Source organism: Aegilops tauschii, chromosome 1 (assembly GCF_002575655.3).
Source record: "Aegilops tauschii subsp. strangulata cultivar AL8/78 chromosome 1, Aet v6.0, whole genome shotgun sequence".
Lineage (NCBI taxonomy): Eukaryota > Viridiplantae > Streptophyta > Magnoliopsida > Poales > Poaceae > Aegilops > Aegilops tauschii.
In genome coordinates, this window is record NC_053035.3 from 391,141,313 (window position 1) to 391,162,337 (window position 21,025).

At 42.8% G+C, this 21,025-nt stretch overlaps 4 protein-coding genes and 2 long non-coding RNA genes across 12 annotated transcripts; 2 read left to right on the forward strand and 4 right to left on the reverse strand.

Annotated features, from left to right (window-relative positions):
• The first annotated feature begins 4,870 nt into the window (after positions 1–4,870).
• LOC109751163 (uncharacterized) lies at positions 4,871–13,084 on the forward strand. 5 transcript variants are annotated; one of them, XR_005755230.2, is made up of 5 exons: positions 4,871–5,125; positions 6,160–6,426; positions 6,513–6,863; positions 6,968–7,141; positions 12,948–13,084. It is a non-coding gene; the product is annotated as an uncharacterized lncRNA (long non-coding RNA). The 5 variants fall into 5 exon arrangements; XR_005755233.1 differs by lacking the exon at positions 12,948–13,084 and adding an exon at positions 11,051–11,295; XR_005755223.3 differs by lacking the exon at positions 12,948–13,084 and adding an exon at positions 7,848–9,803.
• LOC123493344 (NADPH-dependent aldo-keto reductase, chloroplastic) lies at positions 7,534–10,499 on the reverse strand. Its single transcript, XM_020310056.4, has 7 exons — positions 10,019–10,499; positions 9,717–9,767; positions 9,157–9,233; positions 8,988–9,075; positions 8,186–8,458; positions 7,810–8,067; positions 7,534–7,637 (listed from the first exon to the last, which is right to left on the reverse strand). The coding sequence occupies exons 1-7, from the start codon at positions 10,127–10,129 to the stop codon at positions 7,554–7,556; spliced, it is 942 nt and encodes a 313-aa protein (XP_020165645.1). The 5' UTR covers positions 10,130–10,499; the 3' UTR covers positions 7,534–7,553.
• On the reverse strand, positions 10,704–13,286 carry LOC109751161 (NADPH-dependent aldo-keto reductase, chloroplastic). Its single transcript, XM_020310055.4, has 7 exons — positions 13,176–13,286; positions 12,965–13,015; positions 12,452–12,528; positions 12,291–12,378; positions 11,641–11,913; positions 11,250–11,507; positions 10,704–11,037 (listed from the first exon to the last, which is right to left on the reverse strand). Exons 1-7 carry the CDS (start codon positions 13,284–13,286, stop codon positions 10,930–10,932), a joined length of 966 nt encoding a protein of 321 aa, XP_020165644.1. The 3' UTR covers positions 10,704–10,929.
• A 377-nt stretch (positions 13,287–13,663) lies between these two features.
• On the reverse strand, positions 13,664–15,879 carry LOC109751159 (aldo-keto reductase family 4 member C10). Its single transcript, XM_020310054.4, has 5 exons — positions 15,809–15,879; positions 15,642–15,729; positions 14,703–14,975; positions 14,309–14,566; positions 13,664–14,099 (listed from the first exon to the last, which is right to left on the reverse strand). The coding sequence occupies exons 3-5, from the start codon at positions 14,886–14,888 to the stop codon at positions 14,016–14,018; spliced, it is 528 nt and encodes a 175-aa protein (XP_020165643.2). The 5' UTR covers positions 14,889–14,975; positions 15,642–15,729; positions 15,809–15,879; the 3' UTR covers positions 13,664–14,015.
• On the reverse strand, positions 15,809–18,766 carry LOC109751158 (NADPH-dependent aldo-keto reductase, chloroplastic). Of its 2 annotated transcripts, XM_020310053.4 has the most exons (7): positions 18,596–18,766; positions 18,389–18,439; positions 17,334–17,410; positions 17,166–17,253; positions 16,785–17,057; positions 16,347–16,555; positions 15,809–15,885 (listed from the first exon to the last, which is right to left on the reverse strand). In XM_020310053.4, exons 1-7 carry the CDS (start codon positions 18,704–18,706, stop codon positions 15,870–15,872), a joined length of 825 nt encoding a protein of 274 aa, XP_020165642.2. In that variant the 5' UTR covers positions 18,707–18,766; the 3' UTR covers positions 15,809–15,869. The 2 variants fall into 2 exon arrangements, with proteins under 2 accessions (XP_020165642.2, XP_040243620.1); XM_040387686.3 differs by lacking the exon at positions 15,809–15,885 and having other exon boundaries at positions 16,385–16,555; positions 16,643–17,057; positions 18,596–18,764.
• Positions 18,767–19,042: 276 nt separating this feature from the next.
• On the forward strand, positions 19,043–20,846 carry LOC109751160 (uncharacterized). 2 transcript variants are annotated; one of them, XR_006662952.2, is made up of 3 exons: positions 19,061–19,905; positions 20,001–20,157; positions 20,245–20,846. It is a non-coding gene; the product is annotated as an uncharacterized lncRNA (long non-coding RNA). The 2 variants fall into 2 exon arrangements; XR_005755236.3 differs by having other exon boundaries at positions 19,043–19,905; positions 20,001–20,846.
• Positions 20,847–21,025: the final 179 nt, after the last annotated feature.

Below are 21,025 nucleotides of genomic sequence, written 5' to 3' on the forward strand. Positions count from 1 at the left end.
GTTCGAAACAAAGTTCAAATTTGCATTTCCACTTTTGGTGTTAATCTGACGTGTAATGTTTGTGGTATTGTTTAATCTTTGCAATGTATGTACTTTGGATGACGAGTCTACAATCGATATCCGCCATGTTGTGAGAGCAATACATGATCTTTTGCTTTGGATTGAGTATTTTATCTCAAAATTAAGTCATACAAAATATGTGCTTGGTAATAATGTGTGCGATGGACTGATGGAGTCTGGACTGGTGCATGTAAAATCTAGCGTTGATACATATTGCATGTTAAATGAGGCACTAAATTTCAAGTATTTAAAACTTTACTTGGACCATAGGAACTTACACAAAGGCCATAAGTGGGATGATATGATTGTACATGAAACACCAGAGTTGTCAGAGAGATTGTGTATTTGGCGAACAAGAGCTATCTCTCTGTCCAGGGATGAGGTGGAGGAGAACTAAGATTATATTTCAAACTTCTAGCATTATGAGTCTTGAAATGTATCCATAGTCGGGTTCTTTTCTTCTTCTTTGGTGCAAGTTATATTGCATTATTGCCATGTGTAATGCGAGCGATGATGGCGTCATTTTTATCGCGCCGCCAATGAGCCACGACCACTTACCAGTCCTCTTAGCATATCCCGACATCAACACCGGCCATCATCCGTATCCCATGAAGAGTTCATAACTCAGCAGGTTGTGCCAACGAGGCAATAACCCAGTTATAAAACTTGTTTGATGAAATGCTTCAGAGAGTAGACTCTGGGTTAACTAGAATTTGTTTTGTAAATGCTCCTTAGTTCCAAAACACAAGGCGCATTTGAATTTTTATGGTCTAATATATGAAATGTTATTGTCTTCGATATATGACATTGACCACTAATATGTACAAAACACATGGATTCAACATATACAAATTGTATAGTTATATTTGTCTTGCAAAACACTTTTTGTCCCGAAAGTAATCTTCTACCCCCGAGCTCAAATGCACCAGCCAGGAATAGTAAAATACTCACAAAGTTGAGTCACTTATTTTGGGACGGAGGGAGTAAAAAAGTAGAAAAAAAAAATCAAAATATTCAGATTTTTTTGGCAAAAAACATTGTTGGATGTTCTATATATTTGCAAATGTTCGTTAAGGAAAAACATTCCTAATTCTCTGAAAAAACAAATCAGTGCGTCAAATTGCTTCCAAAAATAGTCTTTTTTGGACCATTGACTATTTTTTGCCTAGAGCATTAGGAATGTACCAGCCAGGAGGCCGCCGCCCGCAGCCCTAGCCTTCGCGGCCCGCGCCGCCGAGAGGTCAGATCGCTCCCTTCTTGAAGGTGTCGTCGCGGCTAGCACTGCCTGTCGTGGTGCTCCAGGGGAAACTCTGATCCTCGGATCGGGCGGTGGCGACGCTCCGGTGCCGTATCCTTCCTGAAGGCACCGGCTTGGAGCCCACGGTTCGTCATATGTGGCGTCACTTCTTCGGATGAAGTCCCCGGCGGCTCTTGTAGTGCTAGGGTGTGTGTTGCTGTGCTTAGCGCCTATGTATCCTGCCTTGGATGTGTGTGTGTGTGTTGGTGGTGGGCGAGTGCGGTTGTACCGGGCACTGTGGATCTTTGCTTTATATATAAAGCGGGGCGAAAGCCTTTTTCGGTAATAGTAAAATACTCACAAAGTTGAGTCACTTATTTTGGGAAGGAGGGAGTAAAAAAGTAGAAAAAAATCAAAAATATTCAGATTTTTTTGGCAAAAAACATTGTTGGATGTTCTATATATTTGCAAATGTTCGTGAAGGAAAAACATTCCTAATTCTCTGAATAAAAAACAAATCAGTGCAGCATTAGGAATGTACCAGCCAGGAATAGTAAAATACTCACAAAGTTGAGTCACTTATTTTGGGACGGAGGTAGTAAAAAAGTAAAAAAAAAAATCAAAATATTCAGTTTTTTTGGCAAAAACATTGTTGGATGTTCTATATATTTGCAAATGCTCGTGAAGGAAAAACATTCCTAATTCTCTGAAAAAAAACAAATCAGTGCGTCAAATTGCTTCCAAAAATAGTCTTTTTTGGACCATTGACTATTTTTTGCCTAGAGCATTAGGAATGTTTTTTCTTCATGCAAAATCACACGCATGTACATTCAATGATGTTTGGGCAAATAAAATTCATTTTTAACTATATTTTTTTGATTTTACGATTCATGAGGATATAATTGAGTTCGGATTAGAAGTTCTTAGGTTTTAAAAAGTTTACTCCGCTAAAGCGGAGGCCCAGAGGCACCATCGAGCTATGCTCACAACATGCTGCCGGTAGAAGAAGGTTTCGGAACCCAAGGCTTTGATTGTAATTGGGTCCCGTGAATCTTGCCCTCGGCCTTTCGGGAAAAATATTCACATGCTTTGATAGTAATTTATGGACCTGGCTCGCTGGCGCTCGTGCGCTCGTACGCGGGAGCGAGCGCTCTCCTATATAAGGAAGGATCACTCCGCGCGCCAGCCAGGACAACCAAAAAAGGAAGCCGAATGCGCGCGCATAACTATCCCACCTGCATTTATTAGGGGATCAAAAAATTTAAAACCTGTAACTTTTGATTAGAATATCAAAATTCAAATCTGTTTTCACCGTCAGGTTTCTCGCGACGAGTTCTTCAAAACTAGATCCTATATGAGTAGGTTTCGATGAACTTTTTTTCCGAGCAACTTTGTGTGCTATAGAGGCAACTTTAGTGCTATAGGGAAGCAACTTTTCTTTTTGGCCTAGTAGGACTGACTATTAGGTTGGTTTGCGTAAAAAATGAGAAAAATCATACAAAACATAAGGCAACTTTAGTGCTACATACAAAAGCAATTCATTGCACTGTGTGTATCTGTGAATTTTGCTAACATTATCCCAACTTGCGTATCATGACTGCTCAATTGCCTATTGTTGATGGTCAGTTCCTATACTTGATGTTCAATTGCCTATACATGCTCTAGATTGCCTACGATTGATATATAGTTGCTTGCTATTGGTAATTAGTTGCCTACAATTGCTGCATAATTGCCTAACTTTCCAAAATAGTTGCTTACAATACTATGAAGTTATTTATCATTGTTTTCTAAGTTGCCTACAAACACTTTGAAGCAGCCAAGATTCACCATCATCTTGCCTACCATAACTAGCAATAGTAGACACAAGAGCATTACCGGTAGATGACTTCATAGTATTATAGGCAATTTAGAAACAACGACATACTAGCGTGAACAATAGGCAACTTAGAGGTACTGGCGAGGAAGTTAGGAGAAAATTAGACAAAATTAACTAGGACACATAATGTAGTGAAGTTGCCTGCTTTTAGCACTAAAGTTGCCTCTTGTAGAAGGAAAGTTGTGATGTTATCTACCTCTATTTCGAAGTTGTTTTGTATCATTAGTTAGATGCTTATTGTTGTTAATTAGTTATTTTTAATGGAGTGAGGTTGCTTCTGTTTAGCACTAATATTGCCTTATCTAGCATCAAAGTTGCTTTTAAAAATATTAAAGAAACATATTCATGTGGAGTTTAGTTTTGAAAAGCTCGTCGCGACCTTACTAGCCAACTCATGTGTGTTTTCCGTCATTATATCTGAAGATTTCAATGATTTTTGTAGGCAACTCGACTAAAAATTAAGAATTTTTGTAGGCAATTGTATGATCCGCCCTGCTATGAAACTTCTGATAACCCCCTATGCAACTTCTCATCTAACACCGCGACCTGACTAGCCAACAACTGTGCGCTCAGTAGCGTTGGCGACTTAGGTCCCCTGATGGACAACTTTCATAGTATTTTACGCAATTGCGGATCACCCGTGGGAAGCTTCGTAGCGATGTAGGCAACTTGATTTCTGAGGCAGACAACTAAGAAACCATGTTAGACAACTTCCCACTTTACGGTGAGCAACTTTACAGTATGGTAGGCAATGAACTATGTAGCCACCTATTACCTATTGCACACAACTAAGTAGGAGACTACTAGGCGAATTCACTTATACACATGGTGCAATTCTTCTAGCATCGAAGTTGCTCATGTTTAGCACTAAAATTGCCTCATCTAGCATCAAAGTTGCTTTTAAAAAAATCATCAAAACATATTCACATGGGATCTAGTTTTGAAGAGCTCGTCAAAAGGAATCCAGCGATGAAAACGGATCATCATTCCGACACGCGGTGTGAAAGTTATAGTTTTTTGAATTTTCTTGTACGAGAATTAATGCACGTTACGTCATCGTTGGGTTGACACGGTTGGTCGGACGAGGTGAAGAAAAATCAACGCACTGTAGTTGAAGAATCTTTCCATATATAGAATAAGTGGGTGGGTAGTTTACCAAATCTAGAATCAGTCTCTTGCATTGTTCGGTCTATGAGCAGGACGAGACTTGCCTGCTCCCTTCCCATGCTCCCATCCGTGCTCCCGCATACGTGGCTTGATTTGATTGGAAGAAAAGAAGGCCCGGGCCCACCCCCTGAAAATCAGGGGGGAGATGATTAGATTAGAAAAGAAAAAGGGAAAAGAACAACCGTAGGATGAAGTGGGAGCACGGATGGGAGCATGGAGAGGGAGCAGGCAAGCCGGATCCCTATGAGCATGCGCTCGGGAGCCCGAAAAAGTGCAGCTGCACTTTTAAGTATTTAGGCTAATTTATAGATGTATTTAAAAAAATCATAGTCAAATTCATTTTACGGTCCAAACACAGTAAAATGTGCCTTGCTTTTTGGGTACGATGAAACAATATTTTTTTTTGACCCAGAAGACAAACGAGCATCGTGGGTCGCCGGGCCACAACGATGGTGGGCGCATGGGTCGGGTCTTCGGGCTTTCGAGGCTATCGTCCAAGCCTGGAAACCCAGCCAGCCGACGCCCAGCCTTTTGCAGTTTTGCTAGCCTGTCTCTTTTGGTAAAACAAAAAACAAAAAAACTATACCTGTCTCCTCCTATGTCGCTGCTGCGCCGAAACAGATCCAGAGAGAAGTGAGGGGGATGGGCTGCTCATGAGCGAGAGCTCGGTGAGGGAGGAGACGGGGAGAGGAACCGCTCAAGCGCAGGAGAAGAGGTCGACGACGAGGGGAACCGCTCAAGCGGACGAGAAGAGCTCGAAGAAGAGGGGAACGCTTCCTCGCATGGTATGTATGGTTTTATTTCTGGTCAGTAGTTTGTGTAGATCTAAGTAGCAATACGCACTAGCCTGTGTAGATATTTGTCTAAAAATTATGCTTATTATTAGAGATTCTTTAGCTGTGTTGGAGTTTGTAGTGTCTGAAAAATGTACTGTTACCTGTTTAATTTTTTGCTTAGTTATTTATTCGATTGCAATACTGAAGTATTATTATAACTTAATGCACGGCACCTGAGCTAATATTGTAAAAAATTAATGGGGTTGACCTCGCTGAATTAAGCCATGTTGCCTTGCATCTAACCACTAAGGGTGCTGAATTTTTCCATTGCATCTATCTGGTTCGGAGAGGCCAAACATTGAAACATATCACCAGATCCTTCATGTTGCCCTAGCTTGTTTGTTCAATCCTAAAATTTTAATGGGGTCGATATCACTGAATTCAGCCATGTCGCCTTGCCTCTAACCGATTGGGAGAGGCCGAACATCTGGTGAGCAAATGATTGGCCGACATGATCCTTCACAAATATGTTGTCAATATAAAGCAGTAATCGATATCAAATGGAACTGCTGGTTGCCATCAGAAGCACTAGAGACCAGATGTTTTGACCCGACCATGCAATGCTCGGTAAAATCTTCAGGCTGCATTAGTGCAACCCACTGAGAAGGAATTTGTGTCATAAGGAGAAGGGTTGGTTGCTTCTGGATGCCAAACTTAACATGATCATCAGCTGGGGAAGATGACAATGAGGGGTGGGGAATAAAAGTAGTTCGTATGGGTCCGGTGGGTTAAGCTGAGGAAATGGAGTCCATAGAGGGTAATGGAACAGGAAGATGTACTTAGGAGACTTAGAATTCAACCTCACGTCCACAAGTAAGTGCATATCTGTTTTGGCAACTAAATTTACTAGTATCATATATTTTGCCCTGCCAGCAGATCCTATTCAACCTCACATCCAGAACTACGTGTATATATTTTTGTTGGAAGCTAAGCTTATTGTCATATATTTTCTCACTTATGTTAAAAAAACTCGTCAATTGTAGGTACAGCCGCAAGGGTGGAAATAAGATGGCACATGATTGGGAAACAAAATTGAGACCATTCGTTGAGCAGTGGAGAACAGCAAGCTCGGTTCACTGGCACGAGGAGGCGCTCTTTGACCTAGCTGCACACGAGGCTTACCTATGGTGTGGTCACAAATGAGATTCTGCTACATACCAAGAGCTGACCCTGAGGACATGGAGACGGCTCAGACTTCAGCTTCGGAGACGCACTACAGTTCTTCCGTGACTAGCGTCATAGATCACTCGGTAAGCAATATGGTTATATCATTTATTCAGTTCATATTTCGGAACCATAAGTGGTGACCGATTTCTAACTGTTAGGGAATTTGCAGGCCCAGTTGACGCTGGAGGCTCAAGAAGAGACTGCCGCGATAGTTAACCGACTGACCATGGGGAACGAAATGACTCCGTCCGAGAATCTAGCAGCATGGCAGTGTATTGAGAGCAAGCCGCGGAGGATCTTGGAGACTTTGAGGCATACCATCAGACAACCTGCCTAGTTGCGAAGCACACACTCCCCCATGCCCCTCACACCGTGCTAGGCCGGCGTTCCAGCCGACTCCGATGGCGTGGCGGCAGCCAACTGTCCGGCTGCTGCCTCCACCTTCCGCAGTCCGGTGGCTCCTCCTGGTAGCACCAGCCTCTCCCTCCCCCTGCACAGCTCCCAGTGATGATGACAACAGGTATATGTCGGTGCTAGTACACTAATTGATGTTTTAGTGATGGTGATGTTATAACTATGATTTTCCTATGAAACATGCATGGCTCATACGCATGCTCTTTGCAGGTTCACCAGATACTCCACCACCGCCGGCCACACAGGCCATTCTGGTCATGCCACCTCCAGCGCAATCCCATACCCGCAAGAGACATCGCCGTCCTACTCGTAGTCATAGAGTTGCTGCGCAGGGTCGTGGACAGGGAAGACATGAGGATGATACGGTTAGAGGACAGACAGACGGTTAGCGATGTCCCACTATATGATTTGACTTTCTTGACTTCATTATATCCATATATGTAGCACTATTCAACTTTGTGGTAAAAAGCACAAATTCCTTTTAATAAAACTATAAAGACACACCATATTTTTCTAGAAAGAAAAACTAAAGGCAGACATTATAGTAGCATGCATGATGCATCCTGAGGCAGACTCCTTTGAGAAACAATACAATACTTCAAATAAACAGCAGAGTGATTCCTTCCGGATTTTTCTCTGGTCAATGGCAAATATTATTACATTACCAGAAGTTCAAGAGAGAAATGAAAAATATCATCAAAACAATTAACTTTGTTTAACACACAAGGCATACTGCGGATATGCAGTGCCTTCACTAGCTCATTCAGTTTGTTCACTCTAAAGAAGTTCATCTGCTTTAAATTTCGCCATCCCAAAGGTCCTCCAAGGTTTTGTAAACGCTTAGAGGGTGAACCGCAAATTCCCCTTTCAGCAACCTTGCCTGCATTTTTCAAGTCAAACCAGATATCAGATGTGAATAATGAAAGGGTAAGGACTGGAGCAATCCAATGATATATTGCCGAGAAAAGAATGGTCTTTGATCTTTGAAGTATTGTCGATTTTTAAGTTACGTTAGATAACAGAAGAAACAAGCGTTAAGACTTCAGACATGCCTGTTTGATTTCGGAGAACTTTGCCATTAAATCTTCAGGAATGGACCACTCAAATATGTCAAAGTTCTCCTTAATCCTTGCTTCATTGGTGCTTTTTGGAAGTACACTCTGACCCATTTGAAGACACCAGCGTAAGGCAACTTGAGCAGGCGTCTTCTGCAACTTCTCAGCAACAGAGATGACAATAGGATTGCTAAGGACGATAGCCCCGCTGACCCCAGGTAGAGATGATCCAGGCGAACCTAATGGCGAAAATGCCTGCAAGTGACAGTTTATGACAACGCATGGAAGCGGCGCAGTACCGATTATCAACAAACCAAGATAGCAGCTTACAAAACTGAAAGAAATGCTACAGCATTAGACATATCAAGCTTACAGAAATATGAACACCCCTCGAATGGCATAGTTTTTGGAGCTTGTCTTGCTGCCAAATCAGATGACATTCAACCTGGTTGACTGCTGGAGGCACACGTGCAATGGCAAGCAAATCCTCAATCTTCTTGCAAGAGAAGCTACTCACACCAACTGCTCGAGCTTTGCCAGAGTCGTATAGCTTCTCCATCGCTTCCCATGTAGCAGGAATATCAGGTGGGAGAATGTTTTCATGGCTCGGCGTAGTCCCTTTCTTTATACGGATTGGAGCATGAATCTGCAAAATAAGGCCATTTCAACAACCAAACGAGGTAATAAGTGGTGTGCAGTTAAAGCAGTTATGTTGTGCACAGTTATTAATGTACTCAGTTTAACACATTTGTATTTACAATTTTCTTTCATATATTCTCAAAAACAGATCAGTCTTGACTATATAATTTAGTGTCAGTTATTCTCGTGAAAATAGAACTGTCTTCTCACATTTTTTTTATTTTGCAATTAGAACTGTCTATGCAAGAGCTATGACTGCACAAATTGGAACCCCAATATGATAATCCTAGTGCGTTTTCCATTTTTGGTGTGCAACTAACACCTAACGACCATCCCTAAAAAAATACCGAAGGACCGTACACAAACATAATTAGCCCTGGACAAGAATATTGCCAAGCCATGCAGAGGTAATAAGAATTTGCATCAAGAAGAGGTTTTTGCTCCTTACCTTCTGGTATTCAATTAGCTATTGGTATATCTTAGTACATAAGTGTGAAAAAGAATAACTGAATGTACTATCAAGCATAGGAATTTACGAGGAACAGATCTAAGAAGTCAAGCTGCAAATCTTTAAGAGTTGTGCCAATTGCCTCTGGAACATCTTCAGGTGCATGATCACCAGACCTGCAAAATTAAGAATATTCCTGACAAAATGGAAATTATTTCACATGTTCCCTTAATTGAGGTTGGGAAATGAACCCTAACCACAGCTTAGAGGTGATAAACAAATCTTCACGCTTAACCACACCGTCCTCAAATAGTTTCTTCAAGGCGAAACCAACCTACACAAATAAAATAATATTTCATTCTTGGAATGTGTACTTGTTACAGCCAGTTTCATTGATCTACTTGCACACACCCCTAAAAAAATACTACCTTGCGCACCCTTTTTGTAATCGCATTGTTGTGCATGATTCTAACTTTCAGAGCTGAAGTATTTCCTTCTCACTTATCAATTATCATCAATACATTTCCGCAATGTTGTTTTGAAAAAAAAATATGCATTGAATTTTGGCATAAAAACTGTATGCACATAATATATCAAAATTAAAAGCTTTTCATGTCGTAACATACACATTTAGACAAGCACAATATTCATGTGGGATCAAACGATCACGGACTAGTAAAACATACACCAACGTTGTTTTGCGGAGCACTCCAATTTAAGTATTTAACCTGTTATTACACAAAAAAGAAAAGAAAAAAGGTTGCAGCATGCAGATTGAGCTATTGAAGGGACAAAACATGCATGTAATTACTAATACCTGTTTCTCATTGCGGTACACTGGAGCACAATCAATATGCCGATATCCAGCCTGCCGGAAAAGCATGGAACTTTTAGAAGGCAAAAATAAGCGGTAGAGTTTGATATATCACAGAGTCAAAAGTCAACTGAATGAACAGAGATTTCTACACAGGACGCCAATTTGATCGACAATTAAAACTCATCCTGGCGGATTCTACAGGCCCCAGGTAACACAAAGCTGAACCTAGCTTGATGAAGTGAGCACTTAATATCCAAGAGCCACAAGACCATCAAGAAGGAATTAAAGCGACAGGAAAAGACCTTGACAGCAGCGTAGATGGCGTCGCCGACTACATCAGGATCTATCTGCCATGTGCCGAGGCCGACCGATGGCATCCTTGCGCCGGTGTTCAGGACGAAGGACCCGGCCATCTTTGCTCTTTGGGGCAAGATAGACGAGAGAGAGAGACTGTCAAAGAAGATGGGCACGGTGGGCTTGGGGTTGCTGCTGGGGTTATCTATTCGCTCTGCAATAAACTAGACATATCAATGTAACAGAGTGAGCGACACACACATAATGTATGTCATCAGTGACAAGATTGCAAAGAGGACACACACATAATGTATGTCATCAGTGACAAGATTGCAAAGAGCCTATGGACCTCTTCGCTGTTGTGGACAAGAATTTGACCAAAAGTGGATCGGCGCGGAACAAACGGTCGTTAGCCAAATTAGGGACTGCAGCATATAAGCACAACTGCGTACATCACAGGAACTTGATGGATGTAGCACGGCACAACACGGGGAGCAGCATCAACTCCTTGTGAAGGAACGGAAACGTTGTGCAAAAAATCCACGGAGTGATTTAACAGCATTATCTGAAATGGACACGCCTCTTTCGGTTGTGCTTAGGACGGACAGACGGTTAGCGCTATTCAACTTTGTGATAAAAAAGCACACCATACTTTTCGAGAAAGAATAACTAAAGGCACACACCATAGAAGCATGACATAACTGGAATCAGATTTCTTTGACAAACAGCACAAGACTTCAAATGAACAGCAGATCGATTCCCTTCGGAAACTTCTTGGATCAGTGGCACAGATTATTAGGTTATCAGATGTTCAAGAAAGAAATGAAAAATATCTGTAAAGTAACTAATTAACTTCATTCAACAACACACATGGCATACTGCGTATATGCAGTGCCTTTCACTTGCTCATTCAGTCTGTTCATTCTAGAGAAGTTGATGTGCTTTGAATTTCTCCATCCCAAAGATCCTCCAAGGTTTTGTAAACGCTTAGAGGGTGGACTGCGAATTCCGCTTTCAGCAACCTTTCCTGCATTTTTCAGATCAAACCAGATGTCAGATGTGAAGAATGAAAGGGTAAGCACTCTGAGCTATCGAATGCTATACTGCCGAGAAAATAATGGTCATGATCTCTGAAGGCTCCATGTCCATATCAAGTTAGATAGCAGAAGTAACAAAAATGGACAGGAAGTCGATGCCATGAGACATGGGAAGAAACATGTGTTGAGGCTTCAAACATGCCTGTTTGATTTCGGAGAACTTGGCCATCAAATCTTCGGGAATGGACCAATCAAATATGTCAAAGTTCTCCTTAATCATTGCTTCATCGGTGCTTTTTGGAAGTACACTCTGGCCCATTTGAAGACCCCAGCGTAGGGCGACCTGTGCAGGCGTTTTCTGCAACTTCTCGGCAACAGAGGTGACAATAGGATTGTTAAGGACACTAGCACCACTGACCACAGATAGAGGTGATCCAGGTGAACCTAATGGTGAATATGCCTGCAACAACACAAGTGGCAGATTATGTCAACATATGGGAGTAGCAGTACAGATTATCAAAAAACCGAGGTAGCGGCAGCTTTACAAGACTGAAAGAAATGCTACAGTGTTAGAGATGACATATCAAGCTTACAGAAAGATGAACACCCCTCGACTGGCATAGTTTGCGGAGCTTGTCTTGCTGCCAAATCGGATGACACTCAACCTGGTTGACTGCTGGAGGCACGCGTGCGACGGCAAGCAAGTCATCCATCTTCTTGCAAGCAAAGTTACTGACACCGATTGCTCGGGCCTTGCCGGAGGCGTATAGTTTCTCCATCGCTCCCCATGTAGCAGTGATATCCGGTGGAAGCAAATTTTCAGGGCTCAGCGTAGTTCCTTTCTTGATCCGGACTGGACCATGAACCTGTAAAGTAAGGTAATTTCAACAACCAAATCAGATAATAGGTAGCGTACACTCAAGGGACAGTTATGTTGTGCTCACTGTTACAAAAATCGGCTATTAGTATAGAATGAGAACTGTTGCCAATTTATGCAAGAACTATGGCATAGATATCCAATCTGGCAATTCTAGTTTGATTTCTTCTTTTGGATTGCAACTAATATGTACTGACTATAGACAAGCACGGTATAAGAATAGTTCAAGCCATATGGAAAATAATTGGGAACTGATGATGTTATTTGCTCCTTACATTTCAGTGTTCAGTTAATTATAGGCACATCTACATATATACCAGTTAAATAAACGGATAATTGAGTTTAATACCAAGGATAGGAATTTACGAGGAACAAATCTAAGAAGTCAAGCTGCAAATCTTTAAGAGTAGTGTCAATTGCCTCCGGCACATCTTCAGGTGCATGATCACCAAACCTGGAAAATTCAGAGGCAAGACAGGAATTATTTCACATGTTCCTTTAACCGAGGCTGGGAAATGAAGCCTAACCATAGTTTAGAGGTGACAAACAAATCTTCACGCTTAACCACACCATCCTCAAACAATGTCTTTAAAGCCAAACCAACCTACACGGGTAATACTTCGATTTAGTTAGAAATATTTCCGAATTAAAATAATAACATTGCAACTCTAGAAGGCTTCTTGAAACGTGTACTCGTCAGTTCTGCTTTGATTGACCTACTACTTTGTGCACCCTATTTTTCATCTCATTGTTTGTCCCTGATTCTAAATTTCAGAGCTGAAGTATTTTCTTCTCACTTGTCCCTTTTTAAAGCATGCTCTTCATGTCGTAGAATCCAAACATTTAGACCAACGTAATATTGTCCAGCTGACTAATTGGTCCAATTGAAGTATTTAACACGAAAAAGAGAAGAAACGGGTTGCTTGCAGCATGCACATTGAGCGATCGAAGGGACATACATACATGCGACGAATCACTGTCATGCAAGTATAATTACTAATACCTGTTTTTGTTGTTGTTCAGAGAACTAATTACTATACCTGTTTCTGATTGTGGTATGCTGGAGCACAATCAATATGCCGATATCCAGCCTGCCAGAAAAGCATGAAGCTTTCAGAAAGGAAAACAAGGGAAATAGTTTGATATTTATCTCAGAACTTCAGAACACAAGCACGTGTTTGTTGAAGTGAGCAGGTAATATCCAATGATTCACAAAACCATCAAGGATGAATTAAAGCGACAGCAAATGACCTTGACAGCAGCGTAGATGGCGTCGCCAACAACATCAGGTTCTATCTGCCATGTGCCGAGGCCGATCGATGGGATCCTTGCGCCGGTGTTCAGGACGAAGGACCCGGCCATCTTTGGAGCAAAGGTAGAAGAGGAAGACTATGGAAGAAGATGGGTACGGTGGGCTTGGGGTTGGTTGTGGGGGTATATCTATTCGTTCTGCAGCAACTACATATATAATGTATGCGACCCGGTGACCGGCGCACACTCCATTATCAATGATACTATAAGATTGTGAAGAGTGACTGACCGACCGACGCATGTTTCTTTTTCCTCTATTTGTTTTTTCCATTCACTGACACGTAGGCAGGGAGAGAGAATGTGAGTTGACTTGCCACGTTTGACCGGTCAATGTAAATAAAATACGAGCTATACGGGGAGCCAGTGGCCATATAATCACCAAATATCGTATTCATTGACAGCATTCTTTAGTACAGTTACCAAAGTAAAACCTGCTGAGACAAATACAGTGATCACCAGTACATTTTACTTCATATTCAAGGTCAATTTTGAAAAGGTATATGACAGAGCTAAGTGGCCTTTTTGTTTAACAAGCGCTCATAGTGAGGGGTTTCTCTCCTAAAGGTAAGGGGTAGTGTAGCCATCAAGGTCAATGATGACATTGATTACTACTTCTAGACAAAGAAGGGCCTCCGACAGGTAGACATTTTGCATAATACTGTGGCGGATATTCTTGCAATCCTTGTTGAGCGTGCCAAGGCAAAGAATTAACTTTATTTAACACACAAGGTATACTGCGGATATGCAGTGCGTTGTTCACTCCAGAGAAGTTTATGTGCTTTAAATTTCGCCATCCCAAAGGTCCTCCAAGGTTTTGTAAATGCTTAGCGGGTGAACTGCGAATTCTGCTTTCAGCAACCTTTCCTGCATTTTTTGCAGATCAAACCAGAGATCAGATATGAAGAATGCAAGGGTAAGCACTTTGAGCTATCGAATGATATATTGCCGAGAAAAGAATGGTGATGGTCTCTCAAGGATTGCCGATTTCCATGTAGCGCCAGCAACAAAAATGGACTAGAAGTCAATGATATGCGATACCAGAAGAAACACATGTGTTGAGACTTGAGACATGCCTGCTTGATACCGGAGAGCTCCGCCATCAAATCTTTGGGAATGGACCAATCAAATATGTCAAAGTTCTCCTTAATCCTTGCTTCATTGGTGCTTTTTGGAAGTACACTCTGACCCATTTGAAGACTCCAGCGCAAGGCGACCTGCTCAGGCGTTTTCTGCAACTTCTCGGCAACAGAGATGACAACAGGGTTGCTAAGGACACTAGCCCCCATGATCCCAGGTAGAGGTGTTCCAGGTGAACCTAATGGCGAATATGCCTGCAACAACACAAGTGGCAGTTTATGACAACATATGGGAGTGGTGCAATACCGATTATCAGCAAACTGAGGCAAGCAGCAGCTTACAAAACTGAAAGAAAATGGTAAAGCATTGGAGATGACATATCGAACTTACAGAAAGATGAACACCCCTCGAATGGCATAGTTTACGGAGCTTGTCTTGCTGCCAAATCAGATGGCACTCAACCTGGTTGACTGCTGGAGGCACGCGTGCGACGGCAAGCAAATCCTCCATCTTCTTGCTAGAAAAGTTACTCACACCAATTGCTCGAGCCTTGCCAGAGTCATATAGCTTCTCCATCGCTCCCCATGTAGCAGGAATATCAGGTGGGAGAAAGGTTTCAAGGCTCGGCGTTGTTCCTTTCTTGATGCGGATTGGACCGTGAATCTGTAAAATAAGGTCATTTCAACAACCAAACGAGGTAATAAGTGCGTGCAATTAAAGCAGTTTTATCGGTGCTTTGTTGTTCATTTACTCAGTTCACCAGAGTTGTATTTGCAATTTTCTTTCATATATCCTCAAATACAGAACAACCTTGAAAATATGTTTAGTGCCAGTTATTATCATGAAATTATAATTATCACTAATCTTTGCAAGGGCTATGACAAAGAAATTCTATATGGAATCCTAGTGTGTTTTCCATTATTGGTGTGCAACTAATCTACCATCCCTAAAAATTACTCCCTCCGATCTAAATTAATTGTCGCAGCTTTAGTACTCCCTCCGTCCCATATGTAAGACGTTTTTTGACACTAGAAACGTCTTACATTATGGGACGGAGGGAGTACATCTGTAAAGAAATATAAGAGCGTTTAAATCACTACTAAAGTTGTACTAAAGCTGCGACAATTAATATGGATCGGAAGGAGTACCTAAGGACCATACGCAAACATAATTAACTCTGGACAAGAATATTGCCAAGCCATGCAGAAATAGTATCAAGAAGAGGTTTTTGCTCCTTACCTTTTGCTATTCAGTTAGTTATAGGTATATCTCAGTACATAACTGTAAACAAACGAATAACTGAATATACTACCAAGCATAGAAATTTACGAGGAATAAATCTAAGAAGTCAAGCTGCAAATCTTTAAGAGTAGTGCCAATTGCCTATGGCACATCTTCAGGTGCATGATCACCAGACCTGCAAAATTAAGAATATACTGACAAGATGGAAATTATTTCACATGTTCCCTTAACTGAAGTTGGGAATGAATCCTAACCATAGCTTAGATGTGATAAACAAATCTTCACGCTTAACCACACCATCCTCAAATAATTTCTTCAAAGCCAAGCCAACCTACACAAGTAATATTTCATACTAGTAGAAATATTCCCAAATCAAAATAATACTATTGCAACTCTAGAAGGCTTCTTGAAATGTGTACTTTTATTTCAAGTTTCATTGATCTACTACTTTGCACACCCTTTTTGCCATCTCATGTTTGTGTCTGATTCTAAATTTCAGAACTGCACTGAAGTGTTCCCTTCTCACTTATCAGTTATCATCAATACATGTTCCCAGTATTATTTTGAGAGAAAATATGCATTGAATTTCGGCACAGAAACTATCAAAATTAAATGCTTTTCATACCATAAAATTCACATTTAAACCAATGTAATATTCATGTGGGCTCAACCAATCATGGACTAGTTAACATACACTAATATTGTTTTGCTGAGAGTACTAAAGCAGTCCAACTTAAGTATTTAACGCGTTACACGAAAGAAAAGAAAAAGGTTGCAAGTGATTACTAATACCTGTTTCTCATTGCGGTACACTGGGGCACAATCAATATGTCAAAGTTCTCCTTGATCCTTCCTTCGTTGCCGCTTCTTGGTAGCACACTCTGACCCATCTGAAGATCCCAGCGTAACGCGACCTGCGCAGGCGTTTTCTGCAGCTTCTCGGCTACAGCTGCGACAATAGGGTTGCGAAGGACACTAGCCTCACCTAATGGTGAATGTGCCTGCAACAACACAAGTGGCAGTTTATGGCAAGAAACATATGGCAGCAGTGCATTGCTTCTTATTAGCAAGCTAAGGTAGTAGCTTACCGAAACTGAAAGAATGCTACTCCCTATGACCCATATTACTTGTCGCTTAAATGGATGTGTCTAGACATATTTCATTGCTAGATACATCCATATGAGCGATAACTAATATTCGGAGGGAGTATAATGTTTGTAATGAGCTTACAGAAAGATGAACACCCCTTGACTGGCATAGTTCACGGAGCTTGGCTTGCTGCCAGATCAGGTGGCACTCAACCTGGTTGACTGCTGGAGGCACGCGTGCAACGGCGAGCAAGTCCTCCATCTTCTTGCAAGTAAAGTTACTCACGCCAATTGCTCGAGCTTTGCCGGAGTCGTATAGCTTTTCCATGGCCCCCCATGTAGCAGGGATGTCAGTTGGGATCAAATTTTCAGGGATGTGCGTGGTTCCTTTCCTGGTACGGATTGGACCATGGATCTGTAAAGTGAGTTTATTTCAACAACCAAATAGACACATGTCAGTACAAAACGGTCAAATATACAAAGGAACAAATAACTGAATGTGCTATGAAGCATGGGAATTTACAAGGAACAAATCTAAGTAGTCAAGCTGCAAGTCTTTCAGAGTAGTGTCAATTGCCTCTGGCACATCTTCCGGTGCATGATTACCGGACCTGCAAAATTAAAAACATTCCTGACAAGACAGAAATCGTTTCACACGTTGCTTTAACTGAGGTTGGGAATGAAGCCTAACCATAGCTTAGAGGTGATAAACAATTCTTCACGCTTAGCCACACCATCTTCAAATAATTTCTTCAAAGCCAAGCCGACCTGCGAAAGGGCATTCGCTTTAGTTGCTAACCTACAAAATGATAATATCTCAACACTAGAAAACTTTCTCAAGTGTTTTCTTGTTTTCCAGTTTCATTGATGTACTGTGTCAGCACACACAGGACACGGACACCCCTTTTTGCCATCTTATAGTTGGTGCCTGATTCTATGTTTCAGAACTAAAGTATTTCCTTCTCATATGAAGGTATATTTCCTTCAAAATTACTTTGAGAAAGATGTGCACTAAATTTCAGCACAAAAACTACAGACCTATCTGATATGCCTATAACGTGTCGAAATTAAAAGGGTATGCTTTCCATATGATAAAAACCCAAACATCTAGACTAATACAATATTCATGTGGGATCACACATTCATCGACACGACACTTATGGAGTTAGGGTGTGTCTGGTTGGTATACTACTTGAGTTGCTTAAATTGTTAGCCACACTTTGGCTTCCTAAGGGAATCTTGCCACACTTTTTGTGTCTATGACATGTGGGGTCCACTACTCATAAAAAAAAATCCTTGCCTCAGGTATTGCTAGAACCAAACACCTACCTAACTTGGTCAAACTTGCCTAAGGTTAGGTGTGGCAAAGTGTGGCAAGGTGTGGCTGGGAACCAAACAGCCCCTAAGTCTCCACACTTTACCACCCCCATGTTAGGCAAGTTTGACTGAGTTAGCCCCCAGTTTGGTTTGGAGCCACATTTGTGGCAAGATTCCTTTCATGCAAACTAGACCCCACATGTCAGAAAAGTGTTTTTCTCGAAAAGAAGGATTACCCCCGGCCTCTGCAACATGTCAGAAAAGTGTGGTGCCAATTTTGTGACAGAAAAGTGTGGTAAATGGTGGCAAACTTAGTATATGAACCAAACATGTGCTACAGCATACGCTGACCATTTTGTCATAAGAGTATTGATCAGAGAGGCAGAAGCAAGCCACATTTTCGGGACAAACATGTGAGGAAAAGCATACCTCTGTCTCATTGCTGTATGCTGGAGCACAATCAATATGGCGATATCCAGCCTGCCGGGGAAACGTGAAACTCATAAGAGGGATGTAGTCTGATAGTATATCTGAACTGAACACGCTAAAGCAACAGCCCATACAGATATACATGTCCAAGATTCAGAAAAACCATCGAGAAGGAATCGAGGCAGAGCTAGAGCAACAAGAAAAGACCTTGACAGCGGCGTAGATGGTGTCGCCGACGACCTCAGGTTTTATCTGCCATGTGCCGAGACCAACTGATGGGATGCTTGCGCCTGTGTTGAGGGCGAATGATCCAGCCATCTTTGCTTCTTTGGTCAAGAAAACCCAGCTAGGACTGGATGATATATAAGTATAACAGAGAGAGACTACCAATTCAAACACGTAAGGATGGTGGGTGGAAGGTTCAGCGGGGTTGGGGGTAGGGTTTGGGAAATAATTTATACATAATGAACGACACGTACTTACTGTTAGTGAATGGGATCATGGCAGCTGCGCATTTCTGGAAGATGGGTCCTCTGTTCCTGCTGTGAACTTTCAAATCTGTAGCAGAGGATTATTTTGCACAACGTAGGCATCACTTGCACAGTGTCTCGACCTATTCAGGCTGCAAGAAATGGTTCATCTTCTAGCACGTCGTGCTTTCTTTTGCTAGATGGATAGAGGGCTCTCCTGGAAAAAGAGAAGAGCTGGCTTAGAGCTCCCCTCTTAACTTGGTTGGCCAGTTGGCCTCTTTGATGTTAACTAGCGTTGCTGGATCCATGTGGCCGGAGAGCCCGCTTCTCCGGGACGTCGGCGCTGCCGTGCTCACCGTAGGTGCCGGCATGGCGGTGCTCGGCTTCTGGGAGGAGGTCGGCCACCGCGGCCTCTTGGACCGAGTAAGCTCTGCTCACCATCTAAATAATACCTTTTTTTTTGTTTTTGTTTTTGTTTTTCTTCTCTTCCGGATTGATGATTGTTTTGATTTGCGCGGACAAATTCTGAAGGTTTCCATGCAAATTATTAATGAGAAGTTGGTTGGTATCTGGCAATCTGCCTGTCTGTTGCTCTGCATTTTCAGGAACTTTGCAGGAAGCTGGTGCACATAAGCGCCGGGCTGGTATATTTCCTTAGGCCTTGTTTGGTAGACAGGGCTTTGAGGGGCTTTGGGGGGCTTATCCCTATTGGGCTTAAAAGCCCCAAAATTCCCTAAGTTCTTGTTTGGCGTACAGGGCTTGACCGGGCCGGCCCCCCTAGATCCCCTAAAATCCCCCTCAATCCACGGGGCTTCTGCGCATCGAGGGGGAGCTCGCGGCTTTCCTGGAACGTGACGAGACGGAAGAAAGCAGCCGCAAGAACAACCGCAATAGAAGCTGCCGCCGATGTTGCCATAGCGCCGCAGCCGCCGCCGTCGCCGTCGCCATTAGCGCACCGCCGCCGCCGTCGCCGTCAACACCACCGCCGCCGCCGCCGCCATCGCCGTCGGCTTCCTCTTCTTCTCCGGCAAGCTGCTCTCGCCGGAGGTACGTCCCCACACCACCTCCCGTTCCCGTTCCCTCCCCTCTCCTCCCTGGGGTTTTGATCTGGGACTATCTGTGTACCAAACACATGATTTCAGAGGAAGGGGCTTGGGCTAGAAGGGGCTTTGATGAATGGAAGGGGATTTGAGGGGATTGGTGGAGGGCAGGGAATCACCAAATCCCCAAAAATCCCCAGCCCCTTACGGGCTTGAAAACCACCTGTGCCAAACAAAGCCTTATGGGGCCTTTGTTCAGGTAAACCAGACCACCAACGAAGTTCTTCATTTGGCATAAAGTGTGTGTACTACCTTTCTAACAATTCTTACCCAATCCCCATCGCAGTGGAGATGTCTATGCTCCATTTCTTGCTTCAGTTGTCATTGTACTCAACATCATAAAGGTGACCTTGGTTGGCCTTGGTGTAGTTAAAAGATGATGACGTGGTTAACTCAATGACAAGGCATGGCGACTATAGGTAGTAGCTAGCATTCGTCGGCGGCCTGGTTTTCTATTTCTAATATGTTGGTGGCGCTGGTGCCGGAAGCGGCGAGAGGAGCAGCATCTCGGCAAGTGCTGCGGTGGCCTTTGCAGGCAGTAGCTAGCACAGTGAGGAGGCATTGCAGTAAATTGGAAGGCTTTGTTGGCGGTGACACTGCAATGAACTGCAGCTGCCGAGATGGTCTTTGCGGGCTGTCACTGAGGGCGTGTTTGGTTTCTGTCCTCGTCACCGTGCCTGGAGAAAATCAGTGCCTGAGTTGGGCCTGGAAATTTTGTGTTTTATGCCTGGGCAGGCTCGCCTGGGAGAGGGCCGTTTGTTTCGCAGCCTGGCCTGGAAAAGTATTAGAGAGAGTTTTTTAATGCCAAAAGTATGTACCGGTGTGGAGCCCATCAGCCCAGCCAGATATTTTACTAGTAATTTACAACCAGTTATGCCCCAGGCGTCCCGAACAGATAGCCTGGCCCAGGCTAACGACGATGCCACAATTTGCCCAGGCTAATTATGAATCCAGGCTTGCACCGGCTAGACACTTGTTCAATCGTTCAGGACACAAACCAAACGCATGCCAGGCAGGTTCCAGGCAAGGTTTTGGCCAGGCACAAGATAGCCAGGGTTCCAACCAAA